The sequence below is a fragment of the Stigmatopora nigra genome, chromosome 17 (genome assembly GCF_051989575.1).
Source record: "Stigmatopora nigra isolate UIUO_SnigA chromosome 17, RoL_Snig_1.1, whole genome shotgun sequence".
Lineage (NCBI taxonomy): Eukaryota > Metazoa > Chordata > Actinopteri > Syngnathiformes > Syngnathidae > Stigmatopora > Stigmatopora nigra.
The window spans coordinates 2,067,113-2,087,013 of record NC_135524.1 but is presented as its reverse complement, the minus strand read 5'-3'; the positions used below and the strand labels follow the sequence as shown (position 1 = coordinate 2,087,013).

The window sequence follows — 19,901 nt, the reverse complement described above, 5'->3', positions numbered from 1 at the left end:
CTTTGATTCCTGTCTTTATTAAGTTTGGCGTTATAAAAACAAATAACACAAACGGGCAGTCACGTTATCAACAGAGCACCGGCTCGAAAAGGAGTCCTAGGCTTTCATCTCTGGACCAGTCGCACGAAGGCTTGAACCAACTGGACGATGGGCTCCTGACCCTCCTTGGTGCCCGGCGTGGGGGGCTTGGCTTGTGCCTGAGCCGGAGACGATGGCGAGCCACGACGAAAGTGGCGTGACAGGCTGGACAGGAGCGTGCTCTGCGGAAGAACGAAGGCAAGTACATTCGTATGTTCTAAACACCGAACCAGGACTCACCAGTTCTGAGCAGAGTTCCTGCTTAAGTCGCTGTTTGTCTCGTGGCGGGACGGCAGGATCTTTCAGACATCGCAGGGCTTGAGACACCAGAATGTAGAAGCAGTTCTCCATGGTGAACATCAGCAAAGACCTGTCCAAAGAAGGGACACGTACGGTGAAACATTGGACAAATTGACGAAGCATTTGTGAACAGTCCTCACTTGAGCGCCTGCCCATCCTCCGAAGACACCAACATCACGCCGAGCGAGATACCGTCTTTTTTCTTCTCCGTCTGCCAACGAACCACGGAAATGTTGCCTGGGAATCGTCGGTGTGGGTGCCGACAGAAGCGCAACTCACCTCGGCCAACGTGCTGAGCGCCACGTTGACAGCAGCCAGCAAAGTGCCGAAAGACGGGGAAGCATCGGGATCGAAGGCCGGTGCCGTGAAGCTCAGCGCGAAGAGTGTGCTGTACGACGAAAGGTCCATGCGCTGGAAGAAAAAACAACGAACGTGGATGTCGGACGCTTTCAACGAACGACAAACTTGCCAAAGTCCTACCTGATCCAAGATGATCTGGCAGCAGTCCGGCGTGAATTGGCGCAGGCAGGCCAACGTCTTGCTGAGGATCTTGAGCAGTCCACATCGTACACTCATCGCCGCCTTGCGCTCTGCCTCATCCGACTCACTACCTCCCGTGGATGGCGTCGTGAGAGCGTGCTGGCTCTTGGCGGACGACGACTCGCCGTTTTTCGTCTGCAAAAGAAACACTTTGAGTCCGGCATTCAGTTTGGACTACACTTACCTCATCTGATAACGACAAGTGGACACCAACGATACCTGGAGGTAGTGGTGCAGCATCTTCTTGCTGTGCAGGAGGTACGTACACGTCTGGCACAGGTAGCACAGGTTCACCTGGGAGCAGAAATGACCGCATTTTACATCTTTTTCCCCAGGTTTTCCCTACTTAACCCCAACACACGAGTCTAAACTGACCTGCACATCCCGGAGCAAGTCAGGCAGGTGAAACCTCCACTGGGCAGAGAAGTTGGACAGCTGTAGCAAGAAGCCCACCGTCTGTTCTGCCTCCTCCAGACATGCCAAACTCTGCACAGCGCTGACAGCATTCAAGCACTAAACACAGACAACAGGTCAGTAAAAATAAGGCACTATAGTACGATAGTAGTAAAAAAATTGTATTCACAGATGGAGTTTTGCCTTACCTGTAGGATGCGTTCCCGATGAACTCCGGCAAAGTCCAACGCTTCGTGGAGGAAGTGAAATCGCAGTGTCTTGAGCAGACTCTCCATCAAGGACACGCACAGACGGTAGACGCCAGGCCAGCAGGCGCCATCTTGGGCCTTGCGGCTCAAATTCTGCCAGAGGAAAAAAGGACAGATGGTCAGAAGGCAAGTCACACACCGTCACGACCGAGTACCAACCTGAGAAGTGCCGTTGTTGGGTGATTCGTAAACGCCGAGCAGAGGGAGGCAGATGGTCTGGATGGCACCAGCGCCGGCGACGGCCGCCGCTCCCTAACGGCGCCCACAGAGAGAACATTTGCACGTTGACTTTCTCTGTCAATGAAATAAAATGCTTTTAAACAGGAAAATGTGTGGGTGTTTTTTGTCGCCGAAAGACTCCTTCATCCTAGGAAGAGTGGAAGTGGACCTGTGGCGAACGCGCCAACGTCAGCAGCAAGTGGAGCGCCGCCTCCGTGAAGTAGAGGTTCTGCTTGGAGCGCAGGCTGAACTCCACGGCACCCAGCACCGACGGGAGAACGGGGACTTTCCTCATGGCGGTGGTCCAGTGCTCGCCATCCTCGTCGCTGAGGCAAAGCTCTTTGGCCAGGTGCAGAGCCAAAACACTCACCTGAAAAACAGATGGACAAAATCGACAAAGTCGTTTTTTTCGAGAAAAAAGCCATACTATAGTATGTCGTTTTTTTCGAGAAAAAAGCCTTACTATACTATGTCGTTTTTTTTTAAGAAAAAAGCCTTACTATACTATGTCGTTTTTTTCGAGAAAAAAGCCTTACTATACTATGTCGTTTTTTTCGAGAAAAAAGCCTTAATATACTATGTCGTTTTTTCCGAGAAAAAAGCCTTACTATACTATGTCGTTTTTTTCGAGAAAAAAGCCTAACTATACTATGTCGTTTTTTTCGAGAAAAAAGCCTTACTATACTATGTCGTTTTTTTTGAGAAAAAAGCCTTACTATACTATGTCGTTTTTTTCGAGAAAAAAGCCTTACTATACTATGTCGTTTTTTTTTAAGAAAAAAGCCTTACTATACTATGTCGTTTTTTTCGAGAAAAAAGCCTTACTATACTATGTCGTTTTTTTCGAGAAAAAAGCCTTACTATACTATGTTGTTTTTTTCGAGAAAAAAGCCTTAATATACTATGTCGTTTTTTCCGAGAAAAAAGCCTTACTATACTATGTCGTTTTTTTCGAGAAAAAAGCCTAACTATACTATGTCGTTTTTTTCGAGAAAAAAGCCTTACTATACTATGTCGTTTTTTTCGAGAAAAAAGCCTTACTATACTATGTCGTTTTTTTCGAGAAAAAAGCCTTACTATACTATGTCGTTTTTTTCGAGAAAAAAGCCTTACTATACTATGTCGTTTTTTCCAAGAAAAAAGCCATACTATAGTATGTCGTTTTTTTCAAGAAAAAAGCCTTACTATACTATGTCGTTTTTTTCGAGAAAAAAGCCTTACTATACTATGTCGTTTTTTCCAATAAAAAAGCCATACTATAGTATGTCGTTTTTTTCAAGAAAAAAGCCTTACTATACTATGTCGTTTTTTTCAAGAAAAAAGCCTTACTATACTATGTCGTTTTTTTTAAGAAAAAAGCCTTACTATACTATGTCGTTTTTTTCAAGAAAAAAGCCTTACTATACTATGTCGTTTTTTTCAAGAAAAAAGCCTTACTATAATATGTCGTTTTTTTTCAAGAAAAAAGCCTTACTATACTATGTCGTTTTTTTTCGAGAAAAAAGCCTTACTATACTATGTCGTTTTTTTGGAGAAAAAGGCCTTACTATACTATGTCGTTTTTTTCGAGAAAAAAGCCTTACTATACTGTGTCGTTTTTTTCGAGAAAAAAGCCTTACTATACTATGTCGTTTTTTTCTAGAAAAAAGCCTTACTATACTATGTCGTTTTTTTCAAGAAAAAAGCCTTACTATACTATGTCGTTTTTTGGAAGAAAAAAGCCTTACTATACTATGTCGTTTTTTTCGAGAAAAAAGCCTTACTATACTATGTCGTTTTTTGGAAGAAAAAAGCCTTACTATACTATGTCATTTTTTCCAAGAAAAAAGCCATACTATACTATGTCGTTTTTTCGAGAAAAAAGCCTTACTATACTATGTCGTTTTTTCCAAGAAAAAAGCCATACTATAGTATGTCGTTTTTTTCAAGAAAAAAGCCTTACTATACTATGTCGTTTTTTTCGAGAAAAAAGCCTTACTATACTATGTCGTTTTTTTCGAGAAAAAAGCCTTACTATACTATGTCGTTTTTTTCAAGAAAAAAGCCTTACTATACTATGTCGTTTTTTTCGAGAAAAAAGCCTTACTATACTATGTCTTTTTTTTCGAGAAAAAAGCCTTACTATACTATGTCGTTTTTTTCGAGAAAAAAGCCTTACTATACTATGTCGTTTTTTTCGAGAAAAAGGCCTTACTATACTATGTCGTTTTTTTCGAGAAAAAAGCCTTACTATACTATGTCGTTTTTTTCGAGAAAAAAGCCTAACTATACTATGTCGTTTTTTTCGAGAAAAAAGCCTTACTATACTATGTCGTTTTTTTCGAGAAAAAAGCCTTACTATACTATGTCGTTTTTTGGAAGAAAAAAGCCTTACTATACTATGTCATTTTTTCCAAGAAAAAAGCCATACTATACTATGTCGTTTTTTCGAGAAAAAAGCCTTACTATACTATGTCGTTTTTTTCGAGAAAAAAGCCTTACTATACTATGTCGTTTTTTTCGAGAAAAAAGCCTTACTATACTATGTCGTTTTTTCCAAGAAAAAAGCCATACTATAGTATGTCGTTTTTTTCAAGAAAAAAGCCTTACTATACTATGTCGTTTTTTTCGAGAAAAAAGCCTTACTATACTATGTCGTTTTTTTCGAGAAAAAAGCCTTACTATACTATGTCGTTTTTTTCGAGAAAAAAGCCTTACTATACTATGTCGTTTTTTCCAAGAAAAAAGCCATACTATAGTATGTCGTTTTTTTCGAGAAAAAAGCCTTACTATACTATGTCGTTTTTTTCGAGAAAAAAGCCTTACTATACTATGTCGTTTTTTTCGAGAAAAAAGCCTTACTATACTATGTCGTTTTTTTCAAGAAAAAAAGCCTTACTATACTATGTCGTTTTTTTCGAGAAAAAAAGCCTTACTATACTATGTCGTTTTTTTCAAGAAAAAACCCTTACTATATGTCGTTTTTTTCAAGAAAAAAGCCTTACTATACTATGTCGTTTTTTTCTAGAAAAAAGCCTTACTATACTATGTCGTTTTTTTCAAGAAAAAAGCCTTACTATAATATGTCGTTTTTTTTCAAGAAAAAAGCCTTACTATACTATGTCTTTTTTTTCGAGAAAAAAGCCTTACTATACTATGTCGTTTTTTTCGAGAAAAAAGCCTTACTATACTATGTCGTTTTTTTCGAGAAAAAGGCCTTACTATACTATGTCGTTTTTTTGGAGAAAAAAGCCTTACTATACTGTGTCGTTTTTTTCGAGAAAAAAGCCTTACTATACTATGTCGTTTTTTTCTAGAAAAAAGCCTTACTATACTATGTCGTTTTTTTCAAGAAAAAAGCCTTACTATACTATGTCGTTTTTTTAAAGAAAAAAAAGCCTTACTATACTATGTCGTTTTTTTCGAGAAAAAAGCCTTACTATACTATGTCGTTTTTTTCGAGAAAAAGGCCTTACTATACTGTCTTTTTTTTCAAGAAAAAAGCCTTACTATACTATGTCGTTTTTTTCGAGAAAAAAGCCTTACTATACTATGTCGTTTTTTTCGAGAAAAAGGCCTTACTATACTATGTCGTTTTTTTGGAGAAAAAAGCCTTACTATACTGTGTCGTTTTTTTCGAGAAAAAAGCCTTACTATACTATGTCGTTTTTTTCTAGAAAAAAGCCTTACTATACTATGTCGTTTTTTTCAAGAAAAAAGCCTTACTATACTATGTCGTTTTTTTCGATAAAAAAGCCTTACTATACTATGTCGTTTTTTTCAAGAAAAAAGCCTTACTATACTATGTCGTTTTTTTAAAGAAAAAAAAGCCTTACTATACTATGTCGTTTTTTTCGAGAAAAAAGCCTTACTATACTATGTCGTTTTTTTCGAGAAAAAGGCCTTACTATACTATGTCTTTTTTTTCAAGAAAAAAGCCTTACTATACTATGTCGTTTTTTTCGAGAAAAAAGCCTTACTATACTATGTCGTTTTTTTCGAGAAAAAGGCCTTACTATACTATGTCGTTTTTTGGAGAAAAAAGCCTTACTATACTGTGTCGTTTTTTTCGAGAAAAAAGCCTTACTATACTATGTCGTTTTTTTCGAGAAAAAAGCCTTACTATACTATGTCGTTTTTTGGAAGAAAAAAGCCTTACTATACTATGTCGTTTTTTGGAAGAAAAAAGCCTTACTATACTATGTCGTTTTTTGGAAGAAAAAAGCCTTACTATACTATGTCGTTTTTTGGAAGAAAAAAGCCTTACTATACTATGTCGTTTTTTGGAAGAAAAAAGCCTTACTATACTATGTCGTTTTTTGGAAGAAAAAAGCCTTACTATACTATGTCGTTTTTTGGAAGAAAAAAGCCTTACTATACTATGTCGTTTTTTTTGAATAAAAAAGCCTTACTATACTATGTCGTTTTTTGGAAGAAAAAAGCCTTACTATACTATGTTGTTTTTTGGAAGAAAAAAGCCTTACTATACTATGTCGTTTTTTTGAATAAAAAAGCCTTACTATACTATGTCGTTTTTTTCAATAAAAAAGCCTTACTATACTATGTCGTTTTTTTCAATAAAAAAGCCTTACTATACTATGTCGTTTTTTGGAAGAAAAAAGCCTTACTATACTATGTCGTTTTTTGGAATAAAAAAGCCTTACTATACTATGTCGTTTTTTTGAATAAAAAAGCCTTACTATACTATGTCGTTTTTTTCAATAAAAAAGCCTCACTATACTATGTCGTTTTTTTGGAAGAAAAAAGCCTTACTATACTATGTCGTTTTTTTGAATAAAAAAGCCTTACTATACTATGTCGTTTTTTGGAAGAAAAAAGCCTTACTATACTATGTCATTTTTTTTGAATAAAAAAGCCTTACTATACTATGTCGTTTTTTTCAATAAAAAAGCCTTACTATACTATGTCGTTTTTTTCAATAAAAAAGCCTTACTATACTATGTCGTTTTTTGGAAGAAAAAAGCCTTACTATACTATGTCGTTTTTTTGAATAAAAAAGCCTTACTATACTATGTCGTTTTTTTGAATAAAAAAGCCTTACTATACTATGTCGTTTTTTTGAATAAAAAAGCCTTACTATACTATGTCGTTTTTTTGAATAAAAAAGCCTTACTATACTATGTCGTTTTTTGGAAGAAAAAAGCCTTACTATACTATGTCGTTTTTTGGAAGAAAAAAGCCTTACTATACTATGTCGTTTTTTGGAAGAAAAAAGCCTTACTATACTATGTCGTTTTTTTGAATAAAAAAGCCTTACTATACTATGTCGTTTTTTTCAATAAAAAAGCCTCACTATACTATGTCGTTTTTTAAAGAGAAAAACGCCTTACTGGTCTTTTTTTTTTAAATGGCTTACTACTCAATATTATATTTTAGATTTTTAGGGGCGTCCTGTGTTAAAATACACAAAATTAAGTAAAAAAAAAAAAACACCAAAACGTCCAGACTGACCCCATCTCGCTCGTCCTTCTGAAGTCCGTGAGGAAAGTCGGTTTCCATGCTCTCGTCGTCGTCCTCCTCCTCCGTCGAATGGACGGGACGACGGGTGTGTCGGGCGCCGTCCATCAGCGCCAGCGCTTGGTCTTTGGCCGTCTCGCACACCGCCGCCAGCAGTTGGGGAAGCTGGGAGATCTCGCCACCTGCGCACATCACATTTTGACGTCACCCTCGGTGGTGGAAGCCGCCGACTCGCTTCCGATTTACTGTTCAATCCTTGGATCTGCAGCGCGGAAATGAGCGCCGACAGGATTTTGGCTTTGGTCCTCTGGATGGCGTGCGGCTCGGCTTGCAGGACGCTCTCCAGCATCAGCGAGAGCGGCGACAGGATGTCCGGAGCGCTCGCCACCACGCTGGTTGGGGAAGAGAAAATAAATACATTAAAAAGGAACCAAACGTGATTGAAAAAGTGCGATTCATTTCATAAAAAAACGGCCTTAAAAATAATTCAAATGACCGATTTTCCAGTACATTTCAGCGATACTACTACCTTTTCCACTGCTTAAGCAGAACGAGAAGCAAGGTGGCCGTGGTGGAGCCCAACCGGAGACACGCCGCGGAAGCCGGTCGGGTCAGCTGAAAGACAAGAAACAGGGCACGCCATTTTGGTTTGTCCTGGTCCATGGCGGCAAGGATCCCAAACTCACGGCGGCTTTGGTGGCGTCCAGGGCGTCCATGAAGAGCTTCTGTTTGGTCTGCTCGTCCGTCAGCTGCATCACGTCGGCCTGAAAAGCCAACAGAGGAAAAACTCAGCCACTTTACGGCGTGGCTCAGGATTTTTGCGAGGAGGACTCACGTGAGCGGTGGCCAGGATGACCAGCATCCGCCAGGCCAAGATCAACAAGTGTGTCGGCTGCGGGAAGAAACCCGTCCCCTCGTCCTCCATGGTGGCCACGTGGCACGCCAGCGACTTGACGTACTGAGACCAGAACTCGTATCGCCGTGCGGCGCCGAACCTCCGCAGACAGTCTTGGAGAGACGGTTCCAGCGAGCCGCTGCCGTGGACGGCAAAAAAAAGTTGACAAATATTCCAGGGGTCACATTATGGTCGACTCCATTTGGTTCTCTTACCCGTGCACGTAGAAGATTTCCAGTCCAACAATTTTCATGACAAAGGCGCACGTTTCCAGGACGCAAGGCTGCGGGAAAAAGAAGAAGAAGAATTAGTCTAATAATTCATAAGTCTACCGTTGACCGTTCAAAATGGCTACTACCTCGGTGATGTCTGAAGGTAGTGCCAACGTCCCAAAGAGCGGAGTAGTCAGGTTCTCCCAAAACTTTTCCCTGTTAAAAAAAATTAAAATAGATGAAATACTATCAGGCACTTACTCGGGCACCCCTACCACCAAGTTTGGCGTCTATTTACTGCGTTCGTAAGACGGAGATGGCGCTGTCCCTTCGGTCTTGCCACAGCGCCAGCAAGAAGGCCGTGGCGGCGCGGTGGAGTAGCGGAGGGCACCAGTACTTGCCCTGCTGCTTGGAGTCAATCAGCTCCAGCACCCCGTGCAGGCAGCTCCACTCCCCCACCAAGAACTCCTGCGGAAAAGGAAGGGAAAAAAAAGTGGTGATCTTACCGTCCATTTTGACAAAAAATGAGAGCCCGCTGACCTTGGAGCCCTCGTTGGCGTCCTTGGCTTCCAAGTTGAGGAAGAGTTCGATGAGGCCCGGCTGCGTTTCCACGGCGACTGCCAGGAACTCCAGAATCATCACTTTGATCCTCATGTCCTCCGTTTTGCTCTGGAGGCGCGTGAGGAAGGCGTCGCGGATGGCGGGGGCGTCGCTGCCCAGGCAGGCGTACACGGACATGGGCGCCACCTTTTCAATCAAAAGCGACATCACTTACATAACATAAATGTGTGCCTATAGATGCCATTTTTTTTAGAAGAAAACTAGATAAATGTTTACTTACAGAGGCTAGGCGTTTGAGGAGCTGAATGGCGAGTCTGGGGAGCGCCGGGTCGTGTTTGTGGTAGATGTACTTAGCCAGCACGGCCACTAGATTGGCGCCGTGGCCGCCATGTTGCGTCAGGGCCCGCTCCAGAGGCGAGGCGGCGTCGGAGGGTACCTTGAGGCGGATGGCGTTGTTGGTAACCGACAGCGCCAGCTTGATCATCTGGGTTAGGACTTGGCCCGGACCTTCCGAGCCGCAACTGAGCAGAGAGAAGAAGTTGTTATTTTTTTTGAGGGGGGAAACGGGAGAGGGTGACCCTACCTGCTGGGTTGTGCGGACATGACCATGTCAATCTTGTCCACCCCCACTCCCATGATGTTGACCACGGCCTGCCCGGCTTCGGAGTTGGCCAGGCTGTAGATGCAAAGTGACTGCAGAGTAGGATTGCTGAAAAGCAACAATAAAAAACAAATATTCAGAAATCTGACCCTTTTTTTACACATTTAATTGGTTAGCGTCAATCTGTACCTGTTTTGGGGCTCCTCAAACTCAGGACTCAAATTGAGGATGGCGTGGATGAGCTCCAAAATAAGGCAGCCTGAAGAAAACACTGTTTTTTTAATATGGACGAACACAGCCAAGGTAGGAGGCTCACCGATCCTCTCTCGGGCGCCGTAAGTGTTGTAGCGCCACTTGTGGTAGGTGGGCAGCATCTCCTTCAGCACCAGCAGCACGCAGGGGATCAGACCTTTGTTCTGAGTGCTGCCCAGTTGACCCTGATGGAATTTTTTAGACTTTGGCGGAGCTTGCCACCCCTGTATACTCTTTATATCATGCTAAAATGCAACATGGATGCCATCTCTTCCACAAGAAAACAAATAATTCACCTTAACCAAAGTGGTGACCAGCTTGAGGAAAGCCGTGGTGACGGCATACTCCCCTCTGGGCTGTTCGATCTGGACCAGCAGGTTGCCGTAGTTGCCCGCTTTCATGCCTTCCGCACTAAAAAGAAACGGGAAAAATATGTTTTTGATTTATTTTATGCAATCTTCACTGTCTCCATTTTAAACATATTTATGGATTAGTTTGATCCATGTGGTACACACCTGAGACACTGGGCCAAGTTGTTCACTGGATTGGAGCTGTAAGGGAGGAAACCTGTGCGCTGTAAACCGGACCAAACCTGGGGAGGAAAAAATACTTTAATAAAATGAAAAGGGTGAGGAGAGTACTCGGAGGCCACGCGCTAGCTAGCACCTTTCCGGGCATCCTGGCGGCCAACACCGAGAGACAGTTGACACACGAGGCGATCACGTCCACTGGCGGGTTGATGACCGACGTTAACCTGAAAGACCAAGAAAATTTCAAGTTAGGATAGGTTATCAATTTAGAAGCAAAAAGTGAAAATACAGTTTGGTGGAAACCAGTAGCTTTCTTAAATGTTTAGGTTTTTTTCTTCATAGTATTTACTTGTTCGCCTAGAATGATTTCATTAAGATTCTGTTGAAGTTTACCTTTGCAGCAACATGTAGATGCGTGAAGTGAGCGGCAAAAGGCAGTCTGACAGCGTCCAATCAGTGCTGATAATCTTGTGGACCAAGTCCAGGAGAGGCTTGACACGTGCGCTTTGCGCCATGACGTCTTGCCGAGGTAGAATCAAAAATTTAAGTAAAAGTAGTCATCCCCAAAAATTCACTCAAAGGGTATTTGGTGAAAAAAACGACTTACCATATTTTCTCACATATAAGCCATATTTGTAACTCAAAATCAAGGTTGCGGCTTATAAAAGCCTACCTGCGGTGGAGACGACGTGCAGCAGCATCTCCACTTCGCACGTGAACAGCGTCCACGAACTGTACGAGTAGTCCCATCGCACCACGTAGCCCTGCTCGCCGCCAATCACCACCTGGCCCAGAATCCCTTGCGGCATCCATAGGTTGGTCTGGCCTGTGCCTGCAAAGGGAAGATTGATTGGACCGTCTTGGATGGAAATGGAGAAACAAAAATGTCCACCCACCTAGCGGGTAGAGAAGTTTGGGAGTCTGTCTCCTCCACAAGGTTTCGTCTTCTTTGGCCAGGATGTCGTTGGGTTTGTGTTTGTAGGCTTGCGTGTAGAAGGACATTTTATCTAAAAAGTTGTATACCTGGCCAACAAAATAATTTTTAGGGACTCTTTACTTGAAACTAGATGTCATCATTTTTTTGCCACATAAATAGAGCAGTTTATAGTCCAGAAAATACGGTAGTGGAAAATTTCTCATCTTTTTACGGTCCTATTGACTGAAAAATAAAAGGTTGCGAGCATGTCACCTTCTTGGCGGTGGACTTGTTGGACACCAACGCGGTGAGGAGCTGCAAAAGCGGCGCCATCTTGTGAGGGAACATCCCCACGGCGCCGTCCAGGATCATTCCCAGACCCATGTCGGGTTTCTGTGACGGCAAAAGTGTTAAAATGATGACTAACCTCTCAAAAGCCGGGTCGGGCGGGGCACACCATTTCCCAGAAGACGTCGGCCAAACTGGGCGCAGAGAGGACTTCGCAGGCGGCGTCGATCAGGTGAGGGCTCTGTGAGCCTGTGCTGCCAGTCTGGAAGTAAAAAACAAAACATTTTACAGCATAGGCAATGTCAAAAATCAATATCGAGAGCTACCTGCAGGCTCTCCTCTTCGAACGATGTGATGACAAAGGACAGGAGGCCGTAGACGCACATTTTGGCCGTGCTGGCTGTGCACTACGACCCAGAAAGGATAAAAAATAAACAGTATTTTCACATATATACGGTAAATAAAATCACACCAAAAGAAAGTTGACAAACTTTACATTATTTCCGGTGACTCCCAGACCCTTCAACATGGCGGCCAGATACTTGAAGACCTCCAGTTGCAAGGCGACGTTGCCGATCCTGCGGACCACGGGGTTGGATTCGTCCGGTCTGAGCGTGTGGCGCAACAGGACCCAGGCCAACAGAACTGGACCGTGATGGGGGATGTCCCCGAAGGTCAAGAGAAGCTGGTCCATTTCCTGAGAGGTAAGAAGAGCAGAGAAGAATGTTTGTGTTTTCATGGTTCATTCAATTAGAGTGGACTTTTTAAAGTGCTGTATTTAGTTGAATTGATTTAGGAGGAAACACTGCCCTGTAAGGACAACAGTAGTCAAACCTTGACAATATCTGGAACGCTGGAGAACTGATGCTGCTCCGTGCAGTCCTCCAGTGCACATTTGTGAAGGAAGTCCACGTCCATGCCTTCCACCAGGATGAGAGCGCTAAAATATCTGCCATTGGATCAAGGACAAAGAGACTTTAATACAAAACTAAAGCCAACGCCATCAACGGGGAACAAAAAATAATAATATATCTTCTGACCCAATTCGATCCACCAGCACGTCCATACTCCTGTCCACCAGGTGTCTGTTGGTCTGCCGTAGACCGAAGCCCTGCTCCTTGAACATCTTGGTGAAGGCCAGCAAGTCAGCTGGGGTCATCTCAAAGTAGGCGTAGTACAGGAACACGATCTCAAGCAGCAGCGACTGTTCCCGAAGGCACTGCAAGTACCAGCGCGAGACCTGCCGCTCCGTCTGAAAACAAGCCACAAAATAGTTGAAATGCCATCTTTTCGTCTCAGTTTGTGACGAATGTGTGGTCGGTGATCACCATGAGGTTCCCGTGCGTTTCCCATGTGGGCGCCTCGGCTTGGAAGAGGCTCTGGAACTGGTCCTGGTAGTTGCTCACTAGATCTTTCTCCAGCTTGTTGACGCAATTGGAATACTCAGCCTAACCAAAGAGAAGCAAAACTGAGACTTAAAACCAACACTTTTATAGACATAATGGCTTGGCTTCAAACCCTGTAAGGATGGCGGTCATCTTGGAAGTATGTCAGCAAGAGGAGCACGCAGCGGAGGAGACACATTCGCTCCTCGTAGTAATAATCCGCAACCTGTGGAAAGACAGACCCCAGACTTGTGTGGACTTAGTTTTTTTGTACTGAAACCTAAACACAATTTTTTGACATTTCAGTTTTACCCTGACCTGAACCTGATGGAGTATGTTTTCCTACCTTGAGAAGCAATGCTTGACTTTGTCGCTCATCTTTGAGAACAATCTGTACAGACAAAAAAAAAAATTAAATAAGCAAAAATGACTCAAGTTTTTATTTAATTTACAGCATTGGCTTACCTTTAAAGAATCTCTGGTTTCTCTGTAGTCTTCTTGTAAGTAACACTGCAAAAGCTGCACACTCTGCAGCTCATCCAATCCCTGCCAAACATCACGACAGGTCAGTCACGTCCAATCAAGACTGACAAGGGTAAGGTTTTCATTAAAAAAATAAATAAAAATAATCTCACCAGGAGTTTACTGAGCCTCAGACCAAAATCTTTAAGAGGCTGGGCTACATCTTTCTTCTCTTTCACTTTGCTGGCTGAGGAAGCACTAAACAAGTAAAATCAACGTTATTTTCTCTGAGGAGGTTCTGAAAAAAATTTAAAAACTCTGTGACAACCTACCTGGGTGGTTTGTAGTAGCTCAGTCCTTGATTCAGTCGGTCCCAATGCAATTCCAACTCCGATTCGATCTGAGTCTTTAGGGAATATCATGTAAACTCAACAGTTAAAACTACATCTATTTAAAAAGTGTTATCATCTTAACTCTTTCACCACGGTCCTAAAGTATTCATAGAGGGAAGTAAATCTCAAAAACATCTAGTGAGGGTAGAACAAACTTAAAAAATGACATTGACATATAAACAGACGGAAGACGAGCAAATCGCAGTCATAAGAGACAGGACGTCTATTGCCGTTAATGGGAACATGAAACATAATTGTTTACAGGACACTCGGCACTAAATACATACGGGTTCTCTCAGCGCGGAACGTCCCAGGAGAATAATCCATAATTCTCGACAGCTCCTAAAAAATGAATAAGAGAAAGCACGTGTATATAACGCCAGTCAAAGCTTTAAATATATATAAATGGTTTTATAAAGAGATCAATTGAAATTAGTGTTAAGCACTCGACGTTAATGGAGGTCACGCAGTCCTCTAATGGTTAGTACTAATGTTTTTCTTAATGTTCATCACCTTAATAAACTCGTGGTGGCCAAACAATTCAAATGTTAGTATTGATGCTAAGCTAGTTAGCTTGGCGCTGAGATAACAGAAAAATGACAGTGTAGAGGTAAACATATCATCAACAGGGTGCTTGGTGAGCTAGTTGTTATTGCAAACGATTCTTCGTTATTTGCAAAATATTATAATATCGCAAAGAAAGCGGGGAGAGTTTGTTTAAGTTTGCAGCTATTGCATACCTGAAACTCAACGCCGATTCCGCCATCTTTGATGCCGAGTTTACGATTGGCTAGCACATTACGACGTCACATCCATGTTTTACTTACTCGTCGTAGTATTCGATGTATTAGACTGCTATGTCGCCCCCTTGTGCGTGAAGTGTGCCGCACAGCCCTTTCTCCGCCCCCCGAACAGTTTGTTTACCTTTGACATTTACCTTTAAATCAATTATATTCCCACTTATTTCTATGAATGACCAAATCCGCAATTACCTTGAGTTATAAAAATAAAAAATAAATAAGTCTTCTGTTTAGCAAAGGGTTTCCAACCATGTGACCCAGCTGTCAAAACATGGCGTCCTCCTACTGGCTGGGAGATGAACGATCTCTGACAAAGGGAAGAAAGCAGGTCTTGAACGTCCACATGAGAAGGCAATAACACGGTACGTATCATTTTGTCATATTCTAGCTTCATATGACGCGGAGAATTTCAGATTACGCAGCCATTACTGTATTCTGACTATAGTTTTGGCTATGACAAAAAGCTGATATTGTTTCATAATAACACATCCTGATATGAATGACTCCTCCTCAATCTCTGGGGCAAAACTCCAACTCGCAACCTCACGAAAGGGAGCAAAAGGTTACTGTGCAAAGAGTGAGAGAGTGAATGGGTGTGTGTGCGTGTGAAGGTTCAACCCATGATTTTTCGAGACAGTAAGGTCTTTTCATATTCAAACTAGGGATGTCCACGATAGGTTTATGTGAATCGAAATCGACCTGAACATATTATTTACAATCGATTGGAATCAGGTAAATAAACTATATTTTAAAAATTAGTTTTTTTTAATGGTTAAAAAAATATTTTTCCTTAGTATCAGTGTGTTATTTTGTAAAATGCGAACTTTACAGTGCACAAAGACTTCCTTTATAGAGGAATTGCCAACTGGGGTCTTCTTTTGAAATGTTGTTCAACCACACATTCTCCTCAGAGCAAGAATTCCGGATGAAGAAGTGAACGACGTCCCGCAGCGATGATCGAGCCGGTTGTAGTGGAGTCGGCCGCCGTGTCCGCCGTGGTCCTGTGCGTCCACTCGGCGTTGTGGAACCAGCACTCGTGGTGCGCCGTGGCTCTACTGGTCCAGGCCTTCTACGTCCAGCGCAAGTGGGACCGCCTTCTCAAGTCGGACGGTGCCGTCTTTCAGTTCCGACCGGCCGCCAACAGCGGCGTGGTGCCGGCTTCTTTGGTCATGCCCTTGCTGGGTCTGGTCTTGAGGGCCCAGTGCGCTTCGGCGGGTCAAGTTCACCTGGAGCGCTTCTCCATGGTCCTGACGGTCAGCGGCATGGTCCTGGCGCTCTTTCTGTCTCTGATCGCGCTGGGCGTGACCCGGCCCGTGCCCGCCGACGCCTGCGTGGCGGCCGGGCTGACGGCGGCCGCCGTGGCCTACGCGGCCAAGCAGACCCTGACCGTGTCGGAGGTGATCGAGGTCCTGGAGGTGCTCCTGATCTTCGTCTACCTCAGCTTGATCGTGCTCTACCTTCTGCCGCGTTGCTTCACGCCCGGCGAGGCGCTCCTGGTGGTGGGCGCCATCAGCCTGGCGCTCAACCAGCTCATCAAGCGCTCGCTGAGTCGGACGGAGGCGGAGCCTGGCGACCCGCTCCACTACCTCCTCCCCGTGTTGGTGGTGGGCTCACTCTTGCTTGGCGTGCTCTTCTCTTTGCTCTTCCGTTTCATGGAGTCGGAGACGTGGGCGTCCTCGCTCTTCTTCCACACCGTGTCGGCCGTGTTGGCGTTGGGCGTCCTGGCGCCGTGGCTTTCGCTCTTCATCGGACGCCATCCCGTCACTTGGCTGTGGGACTTTGTCACGTTGGATCCCCGGCGTCCGGGGATGGTGGCGTACTGGGCTGTTTTGTGCACGGTGGCCGCCGCTGTGGTCCTCCTACAGAACCGCCGACGGCGGGCGGGCTCCAAGAAGCTGCGGGCCTCCACGGCGGACCGCAAGTACTTCCACGTCATCGCCGTGGCTACCTTCGTCCCAGGCCTCATCTACGACCGACGCTTGCTCCACGTGGCCTCGGCGGGCTGCCTAGCCGTCTTCCTCTTCCTGGAGTACGTGCGCTACTTCCGGATCCGTCCACTAGGACCGGCGCTGCGGCGTCTCCTCACCCTGTTCCTGGATGAACGCGACTCGGGCCCTCTGATCCTCACCCACGTCTACCTCCTGCTGGGTATGGCGCTTCCCGTCTGGCTCTCGCCGGCGGCCTGCAAGCTGGGGGCCGGCGGCTTGGCGCCCTACGCCGGCGTGTTGGCGGTGGGAGTGGGCGACGCGGTGGCGGCCGTCTTCGGGAGCGCGCTGGGGGAAGTTCGCTGGCCCGGCACCGAGAAGACGGTGGAGGGGACGGCGACCTCTGTGTTGGCACAGATCGCCGGCGTGGCCGTCTTGCTGATTTTTGACGGCGGGGTGGACCTCAACGGCGCCTACCTGTGGATCGCGGGGTCCGTGACGCTGGTGGCCGTGTTGGAGGCGTACACGGCGCAGATTGACAACCTGCTGTTGCCACTCTACCTGCTCATCCTCTTCATGCTCTGATGGAAGCTGCCAGACCTTCCCAGTTCAAATAGATTGGACGTCTGGGGCCGTCAATGGCATTAAAAGACAGACAGTCCCCCAAATCTCGATCCAATGGATGTCTGTTGTTATCAAATGCACGCAATGAGTTAACTAAAAGTGAAAAATAAAATCGGTTAGTGAGGGGTTTGTCACCAGAGGGTATTTCTGGTTTTTATATAGGACATTGTTTTTATTTATAATTGTATTTATTCATCAAAAGAATATTTAAAAATGCAATCATGAAGAAGAATTGTGTAAAAAAATGCTTTCCGCAAAAGCGATCACAATCAAATGTTTCCTCTTAACATAGTTACACATTTTAAATCATATCATTTGTTGGAATTATTTATTATTGCATAAGAAATTGACACCTTCATTGAAATGAATGCATTTGTGTGAAATTACTTACAAATGGATGAAGAAACACCAATTAAAGTATGATTAAAAAATCACTGACTCTCGTCCACGTTCATTCCGACAACATCCACGACCTTATTTGGTGTAAAGAGCCGGGAAAGGAAGTTCTTCGGTGGGCTGCAACCTTCAAAATAATTGGAAAAAAATATGTTAATCCATATTTGCCAAAAATAGTCAATAAATGTTGAAACGCAGAAGTGAACTGACCAGTTTTCGGCACTCCAGCACGTGTCTTGGGCCTCCATCAGGTGGAACGTGTACACATGGCGCGAATCCGACGACATGTTCTCGGCACTGCGGTGCACCACTTGGCCATCGATCAGCACCACGCCCCCTAAAAAATAATACCTTTTTTTTTAATGATATATCTTATATTATAATTATGAAATAAAAAAAAATAATAATCAGTGCTATAAATTAGTTGTCACTGACCTTTTTTCACTTCGACTGGCACAAACTCATCTCGGTCGTAGTCCCGCTCCGTCCCGACGAAATCCGTCATCTGGACGCTGCCCGGCGGCGTCCTCACCATCCTCCGTGTCACGCCCCCTGTGGTGAAGAGGCGGAGTTATAGCCTTGGTAGGCGTGGCTAACGATAATACTTGCTTACCGTTGTGCGAGCCTGGGATGAACCAAAGGCAGCCGTTGTTGACGGTGGCGTTTTCCAGGGCCACCCAAAGGCCCATCACTCTCCCCAAAGGCTCCGTGTACAAGAAGGTGGCGTCCTGGTGGGGCGTCACTAGGGGGCGCACCACACATCAAACCATAGATAATGGCTTAAAATGTCAAAATAGGGCAATTGCATGTCTTCTGACCTTCTCCACCAATGCCGGGTTGCTGTAGGAGGCAAAAAATATTAAAATGATGCACAAATATAGATATATATCAATATACAATATCAATATATAGTTACAAAAATTATGGCCAAAAATGATACACCAGTGGTACATAAAAAAAATCACCTTGAAGATGTACATGCTCTGCAGAACCACCGGGTGAACCAGTCCTAGTTTTTTAGCCAATCCCTGAAAGGAAGAAAAAAAAGTACACAATTGAGTCCAGTTCCAAAATAAACAAAGTTACTCTGTCTCATTTCACTCACCTGAACTTTGTCTGAATGTGTAACGTTTCTGTACAAAGGTTCGTAGGCATGTAACGCGTGTCCCACTTTGTTGAGAGATTGATGCTTGGGTATGGAAAATTCTCCTGGGGGGTACAGAAGAAAAAATATTTGTAAAAAAGAATAATCATACTTTGTCAGTAAGAAGGCCTTTACTGACCTTGTTCGTCAAAAACGCCCTTTTCAAAGAAAAAACGAATCTTATCGCCGCTATTGATGAAATAGTCGGCGTTTCCCTATAGGTCAAAAAAGGGAGACATCTTATTGGACTGTTGATGATCAAAACACACAACGGTCAATACAAGAAAAATATAAAATAAAATACATAGTTTGCGTGAAAGCAAATTGTGTTCGTTACACTTTTAGATAAGAATGATTAAAACCCAGAAATAGGTAAACACTACCAATAGAGACTGTTATTGGGAACATTCCAGGTCTTTGTTTTGACAAATTCTGCCTAGCAACAAGGGAAAATTACTGTACCTGCATCTGGAAAATGGGCAGCATGAAAAAGAAATGGTCAGATTTTCAAATGTGTCTACTGGGATATCATAGAATAAAAAATGGATTTGTGACTTTTGGAATTTTTAGTGGGGAGTCAAAAAAGTGGGGTAGTAGAAAAGAGTGGGAAAGTATTTTTGTTGCCGACCTGCTTTTCCAGTTGCTCCTTTTGGTAGGTGGTGAAGGTGGTCCGGCAGTGGGCCGGAACGTCCATCTGATCTACGATCTCCGACATCCGTTGACGCAGCTCGTCGCACTCCCTGGAGGTCAAGAGGTCGTCCACCACCACGTAACCGTCCTGCATGTACTGTCCAAGAGTTATGGGTTATTTTTCACATTTAAAAGCCATCGCAAAAGTTTTGCACATCAGAAAAAAGTCAGATTATTTTGTTACTACATATATTTAGTCCATGAGCACACACTTAAAACCGAAATCAGCAAAAGAGTGGACAACATAATCCCTATTACGTAATCCCATTTAGGGGAGAACACAACTAACAAAGATCCCTTAAATGTTATAAAGAAGGCTGCAATGCTCACCTTTTGCACATGCTGGTCGCTTAAAAAGTCCATTTTGTCTTGAGCATTCGGAAAAAAGTGGCTACTACGTACTCAGTTGAGGAGAGGGACGGAGAGAGGGAGGAGTTAACGATTAGCTGCTTGGAGTAACAAATCAATTTATCTCGATGCCCTCCGGTGGCCATTTGTGGCATTACGCAAGACAGTCCTAAAAAGAGCATTATTAAGGTTCTGATGGTTAGCAAAATGAATGAAATGTCAAA

The 19,901-nt window shown here is 43.7% G+C and overlaps 3 protein-coding genes across 4 annotated transcripts; 1 reads left to right on the top strand and 2 right to left on the bottom strand.

Annotated features, from left to right (window-relative positions):
• Nucleotide 1: 1 nt before the first annotated feature.
• On the bottom strand, nt 2-14,583 carry nup188 (nucleoporin 188). The gene is made up of 43 exons (XM_077738087.1): nt 14,491-14,583; nt 14,038-14,092; nt 13,691-13,764; nt 13,532-13,616; nt 13,362-13,442; nt 13,243-13,287; nt 13,030-13,122; nt 12,840-12,959; nt 12,552-12,763; nt 12,346-12,460; nt 12,008-12,208; nt 11,838-11,918; nt 11,681-11,773; nt 11,497-11,616; nt 11,204-11,330; nt 10,981-11,139; nt 10,701-10,827; nt 10,444-10,531; nt 10,293-10,369; nt 10,074-10,188; nt 9,842-9,962; nt 9,715-9,784; nt 9,508-9,633; nt 9,205-9,445; nt 8,904-9,110; nt 8,662-8,831; nt 8,510-8,579; nt 8,367-8,434; nt 8,092-8,290; nt 7,943-8,020; nt 7,786-7,871; nt 7,503-7,648; nt 7,251-7,438; nt 1,969-2,169; nt 1,740-1,832; nt 1,521-1,673; nt 1,294-1,431; nt 1,138-1,212; nt 859-1,053; nt 658-789; nt 519-589; nt 319-448; nt 2-260 (listed from the first exon to the last, which is right to left on the bottom strand). The coding sequence occupies exons 1-43, from the start codon at nt 14,514-14,516 to the stop codon at nt 105-107; spliced, it is 5,208 nt and encodes a 1,735-aa protein (XP_077594213.1). The 5' UTR covers nt 14,517-14,583; the 3' UTR covers nt 2-104.
• A 99-nt stretch (nt 14,584-14,682) lies between these two features.
• On the top strand, nt 14,683-17,533 carry dolk (dolichol kinase). 2 transcript variants are annotated; one of them, XM_077738072.1, is made up of 2 exons: nt 14,683-14,912; nt 15,462-17,533. In XM_077738072.1, exon 2 carries the CDS (start codon nt 15,504-15,506, stop codon nt 17,058-17,060), a length of 1,557 nt encoding a protein of 518 aa, XP_077594198.1. In that variant the 5' UTR covers nt 14,683-14,912; nt 15,462-15,503; the 3' UTR covers nt 17,061-17,533. The 2 variants fall into 2 exon arrangements, with proteins under 2 accessions (XP_077594198.1, XP_077594199.1); XM_077738073.1 differs by lacking the exon at nt 14,683-14,912 and adding an exon at nt 15,131-15,282.
• Nucleotides 17,411-19,839, bottom strand: phyhd1 (phytanoyl-CoA dioxygenase domain containing 1). The gene is made up of 10 exons (XM_077738082.1): nt 19,660-19,839; nt 19,268-19,426; nt 18,779-18,854; nt 18,601-18,704; nt 18,461-18,523; nt 18,314-18,335; nt 18,109-18,237; nt 17,931-18,047; nt 17,706-17,832; nt 17,411-17,622 (listed from the first exon to the last, which is right to left on the bottom strand). Exons 1-10 carry the CDS (start codon nt 19,690-19,692, stop codon nt 17,574-17,576), a joined length of 879 nt encoding a protein of 292 aa, XP_077594208.1. The 5' UTR covers nt 19,693-19,839; the 3' UTR covers nt 17,411-17,573.
• Nucleotides 19,840-19,901: the final 62 nt, after the last annotated feature.